Source organism: Lepus europaeus, chromosome 8 (genome assembly GCF_033115175.1).
Source record: "Lepus europaeus isolate LE1 chromosome 8, mLepTim1.pri, whole genome shotgun sequence".
Classification (NCBI taxonomy): Eukaryota; Metazoa; Chordata; class Mammalia; order Lagomorpha; family Leporidae; genus Lepus; species Lepus europaeus.
This window is the reverse complement of record NC_084834.1, coordinates 107,829,560-107,849,034: the sequence shown is the minus strand read 5'-3', so window position 1 is coordinate 107,849,034 and position 19,475 is coordinate 107,829,560. Positions and strand designations below refer to the sequence as shown.

General features: G+C 43.1%; 1 protein-coding gene across 1 annotated transcript; it reads left to right on the top strand.

The window, feature by feature from the left end:
• Positions 1–7,496: 7,496 nt before the first annotated feature.
• LOC133765349 (uncharacterized) lies at positions 7,497–18,894 on the top strand. Its single transcript, XM_062198933.1, is given in 4 exon segments — positions 7,497–7,517; positions 13,205–16,085; positions 16,931–17,204; positions 18,852–18,894. Coding segments are annotated over 4 exon segments (3,219 nt in total).
• Positions 18,895–19,475: the final 581 nt, after the last annotated feature.

The following is a 19,475-nucleotide window of genomic DNA, read 5'->3' as shown; positions in this document are numbered from 1 at the left end:
CATTTAAGAAATTAAGAAGGAAAACAAAAACTTTTTTGAAATAAATGAAAATGAAAATATAATATATTAAAACCTGTGGGATACAGCAAAAGCAGTATTAAGAGGGAAGTTTATAGCATTAAGGGCTGACCTTAAAAGAAAAGAAATGTCTCAAATTAAAGGTTTAATGTTGCATATTGAAGACTTAGATAAACAAGAACAACTCAACCCACAAGTCAACAGGAGGTGAGAAATAATAAGGATCAGAGAAGAAATGAATGAAATTGGAACTAAAATTATAACTAAAAAATCAACAAAACTAAACATTGGTTTTTGAAAAATTTAAAAAATATAGGTAAACCTCTTGCTGGACTAACAAGGAAAGAAAGAGAAAAAACTCAAATAAATGAAAAGGAGATGGAAAAGGAAACATTAAAAGTGACATCACTAAAATACAAAGGATCATAACAAACTAACATGAAGAACTATATGATAAAAAACTGGAAAACCCTGACAAAATGGATAAATCTCTGAATTCATAAAACCTATCATGATTAAATCAAGATGATATAGACAACCTAAACAAACACATAACAAGCAATGAAACTGAAGTAATCAAAATCTTCCATCAAGAAGAAGTCCAGTATCTGATGGCTTTCCTACTGCATTCTACAGAATGCTCAAAGAGGAAATAACTCCAAAAATCTTCAAATTATTCTAAAATATTGAACAGGATAGAAACCTGCAAATATTTTTATGAGGTCAAGGTTATTTTGATATGATAAAGAATACAGATCTATAAACTTAATGAACATAGATGCAAAAATTCTCAACAGAATACCAGCAAATTGAATTCAAACCACATTAAAAAGATCAAATATCATGATAAAATGGGATTTATCCCAGAATGCAAGGGTGGTGCAACATTCACAAATCAAAAAACATCATAAATTATAAATGCTATAAATCACAAAATAGCCAGTATCATACAGAATATGGTGAAAACCTGAAAGCATTTCCCCTCAGTTCTGGAACAAGTCAAGACTGTCCACTTTCACCACTCTCATTCACTTTATTACTTTAAGTTTTAGCAAGAGCAATTATGGAGGAGAAAGAAATAAAGGGCATTATTAACATTGGAAAAGAGTAAATGAAATTGTCTGTGTTTGCAGATGACATGATGTTGTACATGGAAAATCCTAAACACTTCATGAAAAAGATGTTAGAGTAGATAAATCAATTCAGTAAAGTTTCAGGTTTCAAAATAAACATACAAAATCACTGACTTTTGGTATGCAAATGATGAGTTCAGAGAAAGAGAAATCAAGAAAGAAATCCCACTCACAGTAGCCACAAAACAATCAAACATTTAGGAATAAATTTAGCCAAATAAGTGAAATATGTCTACAATGAAGATCATCAAACATTAATGAGAGAAATCATCAAAGACACAAAAAATGGAAAGATATTCCTTGCTTGTAGATCAGAAGAATCAATATCATTAAAATGTCTATACTAACTAAAACAATCTATAGATTCAATGTAATCCCTATCAAAAAAACCAATGACATTTTTACAGAATTATAAAAAGCAATCCTAAAATTTATATGGAATCACAAAAGACCCATAATAGCCAAAATGAGCCTGAACAAGAAAAATCAAGCTACAGGTATCACAATGCCTAATTTCAAACCATGCTACAAAGCTATAGTAATTAATGCAGCATGGTAGTGGCATAGAAACCAATACATAGATTGATGGAATGGCATATAGAGCCCAGAAATTAATCCATGTACCTACAGTCAACAGATTTTTGACAAAAGTGCTCAGATCATGCAGTGATGCTGGCAAAATTGGAGATATGTGTATACACACACACACACACACATATATATATATGCATATATATATATATATATATATGAAGGGAATTAGACCCATAACTCTCACCATATACTAAAAGCAACTCAATATGGATCAAAGAACTAGATTTAAGACCTGAAACAATGAAGTTCTGGAAGAAAACGTAGAGGAAACACTTCAAGACATTGATCTAGGGAACTACTTTGATAAGACCACTAATTCACAAGTAACAAAAGCAAAACTAAACAAATGGGACTATATAAAATATTTTATAATATAGAATGTTTTGTACAGAAAAAGAAATGATCTATAGTGTGAAAAGACAGCCAATAGAATGGGAAAAAAAGTATTTACAAACCCCCTATTCAACAAGGCAGTAATACCCTGAATGCATCAGCCACTTAAAAAACTCAACAACAAGAAAGATTGGTTAATCTGGTTGAGATATGGGCAAATAACCTTAGTACACAGTCCTCAAAAGAGGAAATACAAATGGCCAACAAATACATGAAAAAATGCTCAATATCACTAGCCATCAGGGAAATGTAAATGGCTAAAATCCACAGAGAGTATCCATTGCTGGCAAGGATGTGGAGAATGGGGAGAACTTATATATAGTTAATGAAAATGTAAATTAGTGCAGCCATTGTGGGAAACAGTGTGGTGGTTTCTTAAAATACTAGAAATAGATTTTCCATATGATCTAGCAATCCCACTACTGGGTATATACTCAAAAGATTTGAACACAGAGTATCAAAGAGATACCTGTACCACCATGTTTCTAGGAGCACTGTTCACAATGACCAAAAATTGGAATCAACCAAGGTGTCCATCATCAAATGAGTAGATAAGGAAAATTCAGTATACATACATGATGCAATATTACCCAGCTATAAAAAAGAACAAAATTCTGCCATTTGCAGCAAAATGGATACAACTGGAGAGCATTGTGATGAGTGAAATAAGTCAGACCCAGAAAGACAAATACCACATGTTCTCCCTTACATATGGAAGTTAAATTTTAAAAAATCAATCAATAAATAAATGAAAGAAATATCTGTGTGTATAAGTAATGTTGTATATATAGTTTTGTGAAACTTTGCTTTATACCTTTGTCAAACTAATGGTTAAGATTCCTATACTACTATACTTTTAATGATCTGTGATTAATTTAAAATTACTGTATATGGGTAAAATTGTCATTTTTTTATTCAATTACTGTTTATATCCATGTCTACTCTACCTTTCAAGTAAATAAAATAAATTGTAAAAATGCATGATTTTAAAAATTTCGAGCCAAAAATTTGCTAAGTTCTATGTTTATATATTCTCTTCCTTTTTCTATCTCATTTTTGTAGGAACTATATGAAGTCTACTTCTGTAAGGGAGATCACAAAAATAAGATGTAATGAGATGAGCTTAAAGTTGGAAGTGGTTCACTGAGTGTTCCATTAAAACCAGGAAATGTTAAACATGAAGCAAAATGTTGGTCTGAGTTTAAGGTGCATTCTGATGAACCTATATCTAGAAACTCCAAATTTTTCTGGGCAGAAATCAAGCTGTCATCCACATTTAGAAAAATCTGGTCAATATTTTTTAAAATGTTTTTAGACTAATGTGAAAGGAAGTGTGGGTGTAAAAAGTCATATGTAAGTATGTACATAAGTTGGCCAGTGCTGCTGCTCACTTGGCTAATCCGCCGCCTATGGCACTGGTACACTGGGTTCTAGTCCTGGTTGGGGCATCAGATTCTGTCTCGGTTGCTCCTCTTCCAGTCCAGCTTTCTGCTGAGGCCTGGGAAGGCAGTGGAGGATGGCTCAACTGCTTGGGCCCTGCACCTGCATGTGGGACCAGGAGGAAGCACCTGGCCTCTGACTTTGGATTGGCGCAGCACGCCGCTTGTACCGGACATTTGGGGAGTGAACCAATGGAAAATGAATACCTTTCTCTCTGTCTCTCTCTCCTTGTGTAACGCTGCTTGTCAAAAATAAAAAAAAATAAAAAGTATGTAGATAACTAATGCTGAAAATCTCAGAAAATAGAATAAAATGAGGTAGCTGTGCCCATAATAGATGTAGGGTTCCATCCTTCCATAATTGGGACTTTTAGTCAACTAAGGTGATTTCCACAAGCTTGGATTCAACAGACTGCTCCATTTTCTCTGTTGAAGGAAAAAACAAATGTTTGACTTGGTATCAATAATTTCAGACACTGGAGTCATCCACTTGCTAATGAGTTGGATTTTCTTTATGATTTACCCCAAGCAATGAGGTAAATGTCATAAAACCAAGACATGGAACAACTTTGAAGGAGCCAATGATGCATATTTTCAGGATTTGAACCTAACCCTGTGTACACTTTAGCAAACTAGTCAAACCTGACAAGATCTTATGATGAGTCAATATTAAAATGTTAAAATGAAGACACACATTTTGCCTGTTTTTCTAGGACCGATGCTTTCAATTTTTAGCACAATAAGTAGGTTCAGAAATCAAATGAAATAAATTCCCACATTCATGTATCCACTTTAATGTGTATTAAATCACGTAGGAAGTAAAGACTAGCCTTCCATGTGAATTGGAACAGAAAACCTCTTGACAGAAAATACAAGGCGTACTTGTAAAAGGCATGTTGGAGGTCAAAATGTGAGTCATTGGTTTATTACATGATCAGATTGAAGGCTTTCTTATTCCAGAAAAGTTTGGAAGAAAACTTAGTCATATTTTTCTCTTTTTCATACACAATGCAAATTGACTCTGTCCTTCCATATTTAATACATGTAAATAGAAGACAGAGCTGTAGTGCTTCCTGGAAAGTGGCCATGAATTTCACCATAGGCCTGCCTAAAGAAAGGGGCCTCTTGGGGCTGGTGCTGTGTGGCGCAGTGGATTAAAGCCCCAACCTGCAGCACTGGCATCCTGTATGGGCACTGGTTGGAGTCCAGGTTACTCCTCTTCTGATTGAGCTCTCTGCTATGGCCTGGAAAAGCAGTAGAAGATGGCCCAAGACCTTGGGCCCTTGGAAGAAGCTCCTGGCTCCTAGCTTCAGATCAGCCCGGCTCTGACCATTACAGTCATTTGGGGAGTGAACCAGCGTAATGGAAAACCTCTCCCTCTCTCTCTCTCTCTCTCTCTCTCTGTAACTCTGTCTTTGAAATAAATAAAATAATTCCCTTTAAAAAAGAAATAAATAAAATACTTAAAAAAAAAAGAAAAAAAACGGACCTCTTGGCACAGGTTATTCCTCTCCTCGACTTTGTCCACTATATAATCAGTCATCCAAAAGTTCCTCGATGTTATTACACATTTGATCTTAAGTTTATTCTTATACATATAAAGAAAATCAAGCATGTCGTCTATTAGTTTGTTTCTGAAATATAATGGAGCAGATATTCTCCTGAGTAGATTCCTGTTCTATCTGCATAAGAACTAAGCTCATCACATTCACATCTGTGCCTCATTGCATAGCACAGAGAAGGGTAAGATGGGATTTTGCAAGGAGTCTCCTGAGCACAACTTTCCCAGGAGTCTCTGAACACATATGGTCAAAGGAAGCCAATAGCCACAGACTGAGTGGTCTCTTTCTGAATTCTGACTATGTGCTATGAACTACAGTCTATATAATAAAGATACAACTTTTTGATAACCAGACACTTATTTGTTGCCTAAATCCTACTTAATTCAAAAGTATTTAAGGGGCTGAATCAATATTAAAATGTGCATAGCCCTGTGGAAGACCAGGAGGAGGCACCTGGCTCCTGGCTTCGGATCGGCGTAGCTCCGGCCATTGCGGCCATTTGGGGGGTGAACCATTGGATGGAAGACCTTTCTCTCTCTCTCTCTCTCTCACTGTCTGTAACTCTACCTGTCAAATAAATAAATAAATAAATCTTAAAAAAAGTGCATGGTTTATTCATAAAATTTTTTCTTGAAACAGACTAAACATATATAACCTTGTATTAGAGGGATTTAAAATGCATTGAATAATAATTTTGCAATATTTTCCAAGGCGTAATTCATTTAAAATTTCTCTTAAGATTTGGTTTAGATAATTTCCTATGGATCCTGCCAAAAACTAAAATACTGTAGTCTACAGGTCAAATCCAACTTAGAAAAACAAACAAACCACACTATAGCTGAAGCCAGGGGAATTCATGCTTTAATGATGAGTAAAATCCTTTATTGGCTCAGACAGAAGAGGATCAACAATATCTGCAAGGGTCTTGTTGTCTTGTAGGTGCTGACCAACTCATTTTAGACCTCTGACATGTCTCTTTAATTTGCAAATTAGAATCTCAGGTGAACTTGTAGATTGAAAGCGTGATAAGCCATGTGGAAGATGCTAAAGGAACTTAGGAACAGCATTCTGGGACTCTATGATTCAGAACTACTGTGCTATAGTTAAAATGAGATCCAGTGCCCTCATGTGGAAAGGTCCATGTTAGTCCACTGATTCACTAGGTAGTGATAACTGCAACTCTTCAGTGGCATTGGTGAAATTAGAACAATTTTGCAAGAAACACACCTGAAGGATAATACAGGTTGAGAGCCTAAGGCATATAGAATATAAAAATAATGGAAAAATGCCTTGTGATGCAAAGTGATCTTTTGTTACATGGTTTTGTACTATTTTGTGAATCTGAAAATTTTTAAAAAACTTAATCCAAATATCAGATAATCTTTCTTTTAGACAGCTAATGTAATACTACATGGCTAATTGGAAAATAGACTTCTAATTTTTTGCTTCACGTTTTATTTATTTGAGAGTCAGAGACAGACACATACACAGACACTGACAGAGACAACACAGTATTCACATATACTGTTTCATTCCCCAAATTCTCCTAATGGCTGAGGTAGGAGATAGAAATTCATCTAGGTCTCCCACAGAGGTGATAAGTACTCAACAACTTGAACCATCATCATAGTCTCCCAAGGTGTGCATTAACAGGGAGCTGGAATGTGGTGCAGAGCCAAACTCAAACCCACGAACGCTGATGTGGAATTAATGCATCCCAAACAGTGTTGAAACCATTCAGGGAAAATCTGTCCCTACCTGGTCTCCCTGCTTGACTGCTGCCTGCTCTCCAACTCATTATCTGCCAGCAGGCAAAATAGTACAGTAGAAGCATTGGAATGGTATAGACACTCCTTTATTGTACAACCCTTCACTATAATATTTCACTAGGGTTTTTGAGCATCATAAGACCAGATCCTTGAGCACTTCTTCAGTCTCATATCTGTCATCACGCTCCCATGCAGTAAGTTCCAGTGACATCAGCCTTCCCTAAAGCCTTCCTGTCAAAGGACCACGTTGCACCAACCCTAGCTTTCCTATTTGCTCAGCTTGGAATTTAGGGCGTCCAGTCCGGGTATAACATCTGTGTTATCATCTCAAAGACGCTCTAATGTGATGCTTCTCTAAAACCTTGACTTATTCTTCTCCCCGTAGTATCTATTGGTGTTCTTATCTAAAGTATGTATAACAACATGCAATTGCCTATCTTATTTTATTATTTATAGGCCTCAGGAAAGAGGGATCCCATCTGTCTCATTATCAATCCAGAAACTCTGAAAATACTTGTGAAATAAGTAAGTAATGAAAATATCTGCAAAATGAAAATAAAGAACACTATTTCCTTACCATAAGAGTTCATGAAAAGGCAGCTTTCTGTGGTAAGTATGTCTTATTCTTAACATGAGAACAGGAAGTGTATCTATTCATGGAATTGGACATAAGCAACCCAATGCTGCACAAGGAATAATTGTTGCTTCCACCTACTATATTTTTTGAGTTTCAGAGGGTCTTAAACAATATGATATGATTGGCACCATGCAGTGATGTGGTGGTCTCAGCTTTGGGTTCCATTTAGGGGGAAGAGTTGTCTCAGCTATACAACAAAGAACACAGAACAGCTGGTTACTGGTTAAACACAGTATAGAGTTACATGTAACTGTAAGGAGTGGCACAATGCTAAAAATTAGAGTCTCACTCCTCCAAATGGGGATCTACAACTATCAACTTAGTGGCATTTTACTTTTTTTTTATCTTTTCTTTAATGAATATAAATTTCCAAAGTACAGCTTATGGATTCCCCCCCATAACTTACTTTTTAAACATATTAAGAGAAGAGGACAACCAGGGAGTTGGATGGTAAACACATTCAAGGATGGGATCTTAGGGTGAGCTAGCTCCTGGAGGTGGAGAAAAGAACAGCGCAGAGATGTGTCAGAAAAGGGAAGAATGAAAAGTTTGAAGGGTAAGCATGGTAAGGAAGAAGCAGTTAGCCATAACAAATGGTGTATAGAAGGGTCAGGCAGATGGTTACAGAGAATTGACCACTAGATTTAGTAATATGAAGTCATTGGTGACCTAGAAAATACAAGGTAGGAGGATGGGAGAAGCTCTTATTTGGAGGGCTGTGATAGGACAAATTCTCCCACCAAAGATCCTCACACCCTAATCCCCAAAATCTACGGTGTGCCACATTGCAAGAGACCATGAAGATATAATTAACATTAGAAACCTTGGCATAGGGAGATTATCCTAGTAAGCACAATTTATCCTATGGGACTCAAAATCAGAAAATGTCTTCTGTGTCAGTTAGGGAGCTGGAACAGAAAGGGAATATAGCCAGATCCTAGAAACTAGTACTGTTTCCCAAGTGATAGCCATAGGGAAGAGAAAAACCTAGTACTTCAACCTCAACTAGCTGAATTCAGCCAAAGATCTAATGGCTCAGAAGTAGATGCCAGCCTAGAGTCTTCAGTAAGCATACAGACTGCCAACCCCTTGACCAGGCTTAAGGGATTCTAAGCAAAAGACCCAGAGAAGGCTGCTTAAACATATAACCTATGGGACTGTGAGTTTAAGCCACTAGGTTTATGGTAATTGGTGTAGCCTCATAAAACATGACTTTGAGGAACACAAGAGAGAAAAAGAATAGATTGTCCTGAATACCCTGTTAGAGAATTATGGACTTAATTAAACATTTTCCTAGTGAGGGCTTAGAGGGTACTGAGAAGCACTAAAGAGAAAAAGTAATTCCCTTATGAATACCAGGGTCACTACCAAATTCTGGAACAAGAAAAAATATCTTAAAAACTGTACAAAAGGAGATACTTGCTAGAAAACAAAAGTACATAGAATTCTGTCCTGTAGTGATGTGGAGAATAGACTTTTTCTATGTTGAACTTGGAAACAAGAAGTAGAGATTCCCAAGTAAAGTATTCAAAAAGCAACCTCTTTCTCTCTTGCTGTCCATGGAAAAACGAGAAGAGAAAGACACAGTGAATGAATATTACTAAAAATACAACCAGCATATCATGATTTAGGGAATTCTCAGGCTATCTAGATGTAAAAGATGTCAAGATGTGAAGATGATGCTTCAGAAAGTGTGGCACAAAAAAAAAAAAGAGTTTGTGGTTGCCATATAGTTACTAAAGGGTCAAAAAGCTAAAGAGATGAGAAGGTTCAGTCAATGAATATGCTTTGAAAGGATGAAAGGTGTGGCTCTCAGATCCCCTCAAGCCAACCAGAGGAACTCTACAAAGCTGAAGGCATTGTCTCTCAGCCATCTCAGGCAGGAAGCAGAAATTCAGAGGGCTCTGTCTTCTAAAGACTTGTAGAGCTGACTTCTATCTAATGAAGTGATACCCATAACACCCTTAGGAAAATCAAGAAGTTCTTTGTATCAGCATAAACACTGCCAGCTTGAACTGAGAGGGACAGAAAGCATGAAAAATGAAATAAGGCTGTCATACCCCAAAATTCCACAAAAAGAAGATGCACTGATAAAATGAAATAAAATACATAAACATTGTACTATTCATGTAAACGTAAGTACCAAAAGTGCAGAGGGCAGGATCAAGTGCCCAGAGGGTGGATCCAAGAGCCACAAGGATGATTCTTGAAGGAACTTTGAACACTCTTTTTACATTAGTGATGTGATATACAATACACCTTACCTACACAATTTATGAGAATTAAAACTTGGTTTTATGTTATAAAACTGTACATAACTGAAGGTTATGATAAATTGATTCCATTCTTACTATTAAAATTCTGTGAACCAAAGTGCTAAAGAACATCAAATTCTGGAAGCATCTAAAAATTTCTAAAAACAAGCTCATGCTTTGTTACAAGTTTTTTGGTTTGTGACCATGTTCCAATAGAGCTCTGTAATCACACTACATAAAACCAAATAAACCAAAGAAAATATAAAACTGTTTCATAAATAGAGCAGCTATTTTCAGAGGCTTACAGAAACTTTTTTTTCATTGAATAAGGAATATCACCTGAGAATGCAAAGTATGTTATCTCCAGTTCAGCAAAACAAATTCTTAGGAACATGAGTAGCTTTTTGAAATCATGAACTACTTTTATGTTTTAGGGGACATGAGTTAGAACACTTCCTGAGACGACCAGTGCAATTGGATGATCCAAAACAGTATATGAAAAGATTACCTTATATTGTGTATGTTTAGATGAACTTCCAAAAACTTAGACCACTTTTTGGGTTGATGTGAAGTGTTGGGCACCAAAAAATATGTTGTGCCCAGATCGTTAGATCCCCGCAGAGACCCCCAGAGAGTCGATCACACTGAACTGCAAAAGCAAGGTTTATTCGGGAGTACAAGCCGCGACAGGGACCCCATCCAACCAACCGGCACAGCGGAGGAAGGAGTGAGGCCCTGGTCTTTGTTTGGGAGAGTTTTTAAAGGAAAAAAAGGGCTACATCAGCAGGAAAAAAGAGTTACATACAGCATGGAAGCTCTGGGTATAGGGAGTTACAGCAGAGGTTCACAGCACGGAAGCTTTGGGTGCAGGGAGCCACTTTGTTTAGCAATATCTACTGTGCTGTCCTTGGTCTACCGAGCTAGCTGTCCCTGGTGAGCTTTGATATCTCCAGAATGCCTGAATGCCTGCTTTTATAAGGACTCGGGTCTGCTATGGGAAACAGAGGCTGCTTTTTTATTGTTTTAAAATGGAGTCACTTTGGTTCTTCAGAAGAGCTTTTTCTTTAATCCTTGGCACAGAAAATTCATACTGTCTGTAGCTCTTGGCAGAACACTGTAGAAAAACCCAGAAGCATCAAGAATTCTGTAGCAGTCAGGACAACTTCCTATTATGATGTCATGGTTCTAGGCTCATGCCATAACTGATAATCTGCCACACTAATTTCTAAAATGACCCAACTGTTAATTTTTTTCAAAAATAATATGAGATTATTATAAATACACATGAAATTGAGGAAACAAAAAATCTTTGATATAGTTTCTACAAATGGTACAATCTCCCCAAACTGGAACATAATATTATAATCATAGTTTTCATGCCATTTTCTGTTCATATAGAAAGCACCTGGAGTCAGGTAATGTGTAAAGAAAAGAGGTTTACTTTGTTTACAGTGAAGTATACTATAAGCCCAAGATCAGCCAGTATTTCTGATCTAACCCCCTTTTTTGTCTTGTAGACAAATGTCTCCCCACTGTTACTGAAGGACCCTTATGGGGGAGAGGGACAAGAAACTAGGCCTGGGCAGATATCAGGGGCTTCTTAAGAGGTTAGATGTTCCCCAGAGTCCAGCGGGCAGGACGTTCTCTGGGAAGGAAAAGTCAATCCCCTTCAGAGAACCTCTAGGCATGCCCAGAGCAGAGCTGCCACTCCCCTTCAGAGAGTCTCTAGGCACTCTCCTCAGCACGTTCCCTCAGCACTCTCCCTCAGCACTCTCCCTCAGCACGTTCCCTCAGCACTCTCCTCAGCACTCTCCTCAGCACTCTCCTCAGCACGTTCCCTCAGCACTCTCCCTCAGCAAGTTCCCTCAGCACTCTCCTCAGCACGTTCCCTCAGCACTCTCCCTCAGCACTCTCCTCAGCACTCTCCCTCAGCACTCTCCCTCAGCACTCTCCCTCAGCACGTTCCCTCAGCACTCTCCCTCAGCATTCTCCGGTATGCTAATTGTCCCTCTGAACTGACCAATCCTACGCATGCGCATTAGGAATATGCTAATTCGTTGCCTATATAACCTGTGTGAAACTGCCGCTCAGGGCTCCTCACTGCCTGAGGTGGGGGCCCGTTTGCGCAAACGTTCAATAAAACCTCGTGCTTTTTGCATCAACTGGTCTGGAGTCTGGATCTTTGGGCGTCCTCCCAAGCAAGTGGGCATCTCTGCAACTGAGAGGTCCAACATTTGGTGGCCCGTACGGGGATTTTAGGTCGCCCTCAGACCCATTCCCTGAGGACCAGTTGGAGGTACGATTAAGTGTTTTCTGTTTGTTGTTCTTCGTCTTGAGTGTTCTGACTGGCCAGTACCTGACTCTGTGAGACCAGTGGGGGAGGCAGGCGTGCCCAGCAACCCCTGGTCCGTTCCCCGGAGGACGCTCCGGTTTGTGAGACCAGAAGGGGAAACCCTCGGTCCATTCCCCTGGAAGACGCTCCCGGGGTGGTCTGGAGGTGGGTCGGAGACCAAGTCTCCCTCCTTCCCGGGGAGGGCTGGTCAGGCAGTCGCTCCCAAAAATAGCGCAATAGCGTTCGATTTGTCCTAGCCATGTGGTTTGTCTTGCTTACTGTATGTGTCTGTGCATTGGCTGTTCTTTTTGTTTGGGCTGAAATCCTTGCACCCATGGGTCAACAAATAACCACCCCTTTAAGTCTCACTCTAGATCACTGGAAGGACGTTCGAGAACGCGCGCGCCACCTCTCAGTGGAGGTTAAAAGGAAACAATGGGCAAAATTCTGTTCCTCAGAGTGGCCGGCCTTCGAGGTCGGCTGGCCAAGGAATGGCACTTTTAACCTCGATATTATTTTACAGATTAAGGCGCGAGTCTTTCAGCCAGGATCCAATGGACACCCTGATCAGGTGCCCTACATTACCACGTGGGAGGATCTTTCACGTAACCCCCCTCCCTGGATAAAACCCTTCTCCTTCCCGACGGAGCCCATACGGACCCCGTTACCCCTTCCTCGGCCATCCCCAACTCCTTTAATACCTTCCTCCCCGATACCCCCTCCTCCTATCCCGGTTGTGCCAACCTCCTCCCTATACCCTCTGAAGGAGATTCGAGATCCAAAACCTGACAAGCCACCGGTTCTTCCGGCTGATCAGGACTTTCTGCTCTTTGACTCTCCCCCACCCTATCTTCCCGGCCAGCCCGCTCCCCCGCAGGAACCCCCACAACAACCAGAGCGGGATGTGCAACCTTCTGCACCATCCCCTGATTCCACGAGGGCAGGGGAAGAAGTCTCAGCGCCTTCCCTGCCCTCCAGCCGCCTGCGCCTCCGTCGGGGGCAGGCAGGGGTCTCGGGAAGCGTCTGGACTTCGCAGGCCTTTCCTCTTCGCTCGGTGGCTGGCCAGATGCAGTACTGGCCATTTTCTGCTTCCGATCTTTACAATTGGAAAACCCATAACCCCTCTTTCTCTCAGGACCCCCAGGCTCTGACTGGGCTGATCGAGTCAATTTTATTGACTCATCAGCCCACCTGGGATGATTGTCAGCAGCTTCTGCAGACCCTCCTCACTACTGAGGAAAAGCAGCGTGTCTACCTTGAGGCACGGAAAAACGTCCCTGGAGCAGATGGCCGACCGACCCTACTGCCAAACGAAATCGAGGAGGCGTTTCCCTTAACCCGTCCTGATTGGGACTACACCACCGTTGCTGGTAGGGAGCGACTTCGTCTTTACCGCCAGATTCTCCTTGCGGGTCTCAGAGGGGCTGGAAAGCGCCCCACCAATTTGGCCAAGGTACGTGCAGTAGTACAGGGGGCTGAGGAAACGCCGGCAGGCTTCCTAGAAAGATTAATGGAAGCCTACCGTATGTACACCCCGTTTGACCCCCTGGCAGAGGACCGGCAGGGAGATGTAATCATGTCCTTTATAGGACAGTCAGCGCCGGACATCCGCAATAAATTGCAGTGGCTAGAGGGGCTTCAGGGGTATACTATACAAGATTTAATGAAGGAGGCAGAAAAGATTTACAACAAAAGGGAGACCCGAGAGGAGAAGGAGGAAAGGATCCGCAAGGAGCAGGAGGAAAGGGAAGACAAAAGAGACAAAAGACGTAATCGAGAGCTTAGTAGAATTTTGGCCACCGTAGTGCAGGATACAGAAAGGAGTAGACCAGGAAAGAATAGGGACTTGGGAGACAAACGAAAGCCTCGGGTGGAAAGAGATCAATGTGCCTATTGTAAAGAAAGAGGACACTGGGTCAAAGACTGCCCGAAGAAAACACAGGGACCAAAGAAGAGACCAGTTCCAATCCTGTCCCTGGAAGAAGACGACTAGGTGAGTCAGGGCCAGGAGCCCCCCCCTGAGCCCAGGATAACCCTTGAAGTGGGGGGCAGACCGGTAACCTTCCTGATTGACACGGGAGCCCAGCACTCGGTACTGACTTCAGAAAAAGGGCCTTTAAGCTCCAAGACTTCCTGGGTTCAGGGGGCAACTGGAGGGAAGTTATGTCGCTGGACAACCAATCGAGAGATCCAGTTAAGTACAGGACTTGTGACACACTCGTTCTTACTAGTGCCAGACTGCCCCTACCCCCTCCTGGGCAGGGACCTACTCTCGAAGGTAGGAGCCCAAATTCACTTCCATGAGAAAGGAGCTACCATCACAGACTCAGGAGGGCGGCCCCTCCAGGTATTAACACTACGCTTGGAGGACGAACACCGATTATTCGAGAGGCCCTCGTCCACCATGGCTCCCCTGGACCCCAAGTGGCTCACAGATTTTCCTCAGGCCTGGGCAGAGACTGCGGGAATAGGGCTGGCCGTCAACCGGCCTCCCTTGATCATAGATCTGAAGCCCACGGCCATTCCCGTGTCAGTTCGTCAATATCCGATGGGCAAGGAAGCTAAGGAAGGTATCCGGCCACATATCCAGAGACTGTTACACCTAGGCATTTTAAAACCTTGTCGTTCACCTTGGAACACCCCCCTACTACCAGTAAAGAAGCCTGGTACGGGTGACTACCGCCCGGTACAGGACTTGCGGGAGGTTAACAGGAGAACGGAGGATATGCATCCCACAGTGCCCAACCCCTACAATCTGCTAAGTACCTTGCCTCCGACCCACGTATGGTACACTGTGTTAGATCTAAAAGATGCATTCTTTTGTTTAAGACTGAGCCCTCAGAGCCAATCCATCTTTGCTTTTGAGTGGAAAGACCCAGAGACCGGGTTTTCAGGACAACTCACCTGGACAAGGTTGCCCCAAGGATTTAAAAACTCGCCTACCTTGTTTGACGAAGCTCTGCACCTAGATTTGGCCGACTTCCGAGTCAACCATCCGGACCTGGTCCTCCTGCAATATGTGGACGACCTCCTCCTTGCCGCTGAAACTGAGCAGGACTGCCTAAAAGGTACCGGGGCCCTGCTACAGAGACTGGGGGAATTGGGCTATCGAGCCTCCGCGAAAAAGGCCCAAATATGTCAGAAACAGGTGGCCTACCTAGGCTACCTCCTAGAAGGAGGGCAACGGTGGCTGACAGAGAGCCGAAAAAGGGTGGTTGCTCTAATTCCACCCCCCACCGATGCCAGAAAGATGCGGGAATTCCTCGGGAGTGCGGGATTCTGCCGCCTTTGGATTCCTGGGTTTGCGGAGCTGGCAGCCCCATTGTACCCCCTCACGAATTCCAGCGCTCCCTTTCAATGGAGAGAAGAGCAACAGCGGGCGTTTGACAACATAAAAAAGGCCCTGTTGTCAGCCCCAGCCCTGAGCCTCCCTGATATGACCAAGCCCTTCACATTATACGTGGATGAGAACAAGGGAGTGGCGAAGGGAGTGCTAACACAAATGCTTGGACCCTGGAAAAAGCCGGTGGCATACTTTTCAAAAAAGCTAGACAATGTAGCGGCCGGCTGGCCTCTGTGCCTCCGCATGATAGCGGCCGTGGCAGTTCTGGTGAAAGACTCGGATAAATTGACTCTAGGCCAACCTCTCACCATAGTGGCACCTCATGCTGTGGAGACAGTTATCCGCCAGCCACCAGATCGGTGGCTCTCAAATGCTCGGATAACTCATTACCAGACTATGTTATTAAACTCAGAGCGGGTCCGGTTTGGGACTGCCACCTCTTTAAACCCGGCCACCCTGCTCCCGGAACTGGGGCCCCAGGCCCAGGTAATCCATAACTGTCACCAAATCCTGGCTGAGGCCCACGGCACCCGAAAAGACCTAACCGACCAGCCTCTGCCGGATGCCGAAATGACCTGGTTCACGGATGGGAGCAGCTTTCTACAGAACGGTGAGCGGAGGGCTGGGGCAGCGGTGGTGGATGGAAAAACTGTTATCTGGTCAAGTGCCTTAAAGCCTGGAACTTCTGCTCAAAAAGCCGAGCTCATAGCCTTAACTCAAGCTTTAAAACTGGCACAAGACAAAAAGGTCAACATTTACACAGACAGTCGGTATGCTTTCGCCACTGCCCATGTACATGGGGAGATATACCGGCTAAGGGGCCTCTTAACCTCAGCAGGCAAGGACATTAAAAATAAGCAGGAAATCCTAGATCTTCTACAGGCCCTGTTCCTGCCCAAAATGTTGAGTATAATTCATTGCCCCGGGCACCAACGAGGAGACGACCCCGTAGCAAGGGGAAACAGGATGGCAGACGAGGCCGCTAGGGCGGCAGCCCTGAGCCAACAGGTGCTCCCGTTAAAGACAATTGAGCCCACCCAAGTATCGAGGGAACCACCTTTCCTCTATTCGGACCAAGACTTAGATACGATCCAGCGGCTCGGTGCAGAGTATGATGAACAAATAAGGGTTTGGAGGCTCGGAGAGAAAATAGTCCTGCCACACCAATTGGCTAAAGAAATAATTACCAGCCTCCATCAATGGATTCATTTGGGACACAAAAAGCTAAAAGCAGCCTTACAGGAAGATAGGCAGTCTTATTACATCCCCGGACTTGACTCTTTAGTCCAGCAGGTGACTGAATCCTGTGTTCCGTGTGCCAAGGTAAATGCCAGACACCTCAAGCTCCCAGAGGGAGCTAGGGTAAGAGGAGACCGACCAGGAATCAACTGGGAGGTCGATTCACTGAGATAAGGCCGGGCAGTTATGGGAATAAGTATCTTCTAGTTTTTGTAGACACCTTCTCCGGATGGACTGAGGCATTCCCCACAAAACGGGAAACCGCCCGGGTGGTCGTCAAGAAGATCATAGAGGAGATCTTCCCCCGGTTCGGCTTGCCTAAGGTAATCGGGTCCGACAATGGCCCAGCGTTTGTCTCCCAGGTAAGTCAGTTGGTGGCCAAAGCATTAGGCATAAATTGGAAATTGCACTGTGCCTATAGACCCCAAAGTTCAGGACAGGTAGAAAGAATGAACAGAACAATTAAAGAGACCTTGACCAAATTAGCGTTGGAGACTGGTGTTAAAGACTGGGTCCAACTCCTCCCTATGGTGTTGTTCCGGGTCCGAAACACGCCCTCTCATTGCGGGCTGACACCATACGAAATCCTTTATGGAGGGCCCCCACCAGTAGCAGGCTTGCTTGACCTTGCCAGTGACTCCGTTGCCGATGCCCCTAAATTACAGGCCCGGTTGAGAGCGCTCCGGATCATCCAGAACCAGGTCTGGAAACCTCTTGCAGCAGCCTACCAACCCGAGACGACAACCATCCCACATCCTTTCCAAATCGGTGATGCTGTGTATGTCCGAAGGCACCAATCTAAGACTCTAGAGCCCCGGTGGAAAGGCCCCTTCACTGTGCTGTTGACAACTCCCACCGCTCTCAAGGTCGACGGAATCGCTGCTTGGGTCCACGCCTCACACGTGAAGCGAGCACCACCTCCCCAGGGCCCCGAGGATCCGGATAGACCAGCCAAATGGAAGCTCCAGCGCACTCAGAACCCACTCAAGCTAAGACTTTCAAAAACTGTTTAATATTTATGATGTTCCTGGCCTTTCCCCATTGTTTTTCCAATCCCCATGCTCCACAATTGTTAACGTGGAACCCAACCCAGTCCAGCAAGAACAGAGTTCCCTCCCTCCAGTGAGGCAGGCTCTCCCCAGGCCGGTCCAATAGATTTTAGGATTAAAATCTTTGCAAAAAGAAAAGGAGGGAATGAAGGACCCTTATGGGGGAGAGGGACAAGAAACTAGGCCTGGGCAGATATCAGGGGCTTCTTAAGAGGTTAGATGTTCCCCAGAGTCCAGCGGGCAGGACGTTCTCTGGGAAGGAAAAGTCAATCCCCTTCAGAGAACCTCTAGGCATGCCCAGAGCAGAGCTGCCACTCCCCTTCAGAGAGTCTCTAGGCACTCTCCTCAGCACGTTCCCTCAGCACTCTCCCTCAGCACTCTCCCTCAGCACGTTCCCTCAGCACTCTCCCTCAGCACTCTCCTCAGCACTCTCCCTCAGCACTCTCCCTCAGCACTCTCCCTCAGCACGTTCCCTCAGCACTCTCCCTCAGCATTCTCCGGTATGCTAATTGTCCCTCTGAACTGACCAATCCTACGCATGCGCATTAGGAATATGCTAATTCGTTGCCTATATAACCTGTGTGAAACTGCCGCTCAGGGCTCCTCACTGCCTGAGGTGGGGGCCCGTTTGCGCAAACGTTCAATAAAACCTCGTGCTTTTTGCATCAACTGGTCTGGAGTCTGGATCTTTGGGCGTCCTCCCAAGCAAGTGGGCATCTCTGCAACTGAGAGGTCCAACATTACTTTACATGGCAGGGAAGGACAAAGAGGTGAGGTGTTTGACATGGACATTTGTAGGGAAACAATTTAGTCCATAGTAGTCTACCCTCATTTATTTAGGTTAACACTGACCTTTCCACCTTGAGTACTAAAGAGAAGAGGTAATATAAAAGTGATGCTACGCCTATTAAGTATATCACAAACACAAAACTCTTTCTTGATTCTATTTTTTTCAATCAAAATTTTAAACGAGTGATCCAATGTTCATATACTAGATGATTTTACTTATCCCTCTTATTTACCATGCGTATATCATTGGGAGAATTAATTATTCTACAAATACTTTCAGGTCTGCATTTACAAAACAGAGATGTTAGTCAACATACATCAGAGGACTGTCATGCCTACTAAATGAAATACCACCACAGAAAAGGTAGCATGGGGTGGGGGGGTAGCATTGTGGCACAGCATGTAAAACCACTGTCTATAATACTGGCATACCATATGGGTGCCAGTTCATGTCCAGGCTTCTCTACTTCAGACCCAGCTCTCTGCTAATGGCCTGGGAAAGGCAGTGGAAGATGGGCCAAGTGCTTGGGCCCCTGCCACTTATGTTAGAGACCCAGATGAAGCTCCTGGTTTGGACCTGGTTCTACTCTGGGTGTTGTGGCTACTTAGAGAGTGAAACAGCAAATGTCTCTCCCTCTCTCTCTATAACCCTTTAAAACACATAAATAAATCTTAGGGGGGGACATTGGCACTTTAGTTACTCAGGAAATAATTAGAGATTCACCCAAAGATTTGGATAAACTATATTTATTAAAAAGAGAGAAGGAGAGGAGAGGGAAAGAAAGGAAAAAAAGACTGGAAGGGAAGAGAGAAGAGTGGAGGGAAGGGGGGAAGAGAGGAGAGGAGAGGAGAGGAGACTGTCATAGCACAACAATTTAAGCTGTCACCTGTGACACCTGCATTCCCTATCAATGTGCCAGTTC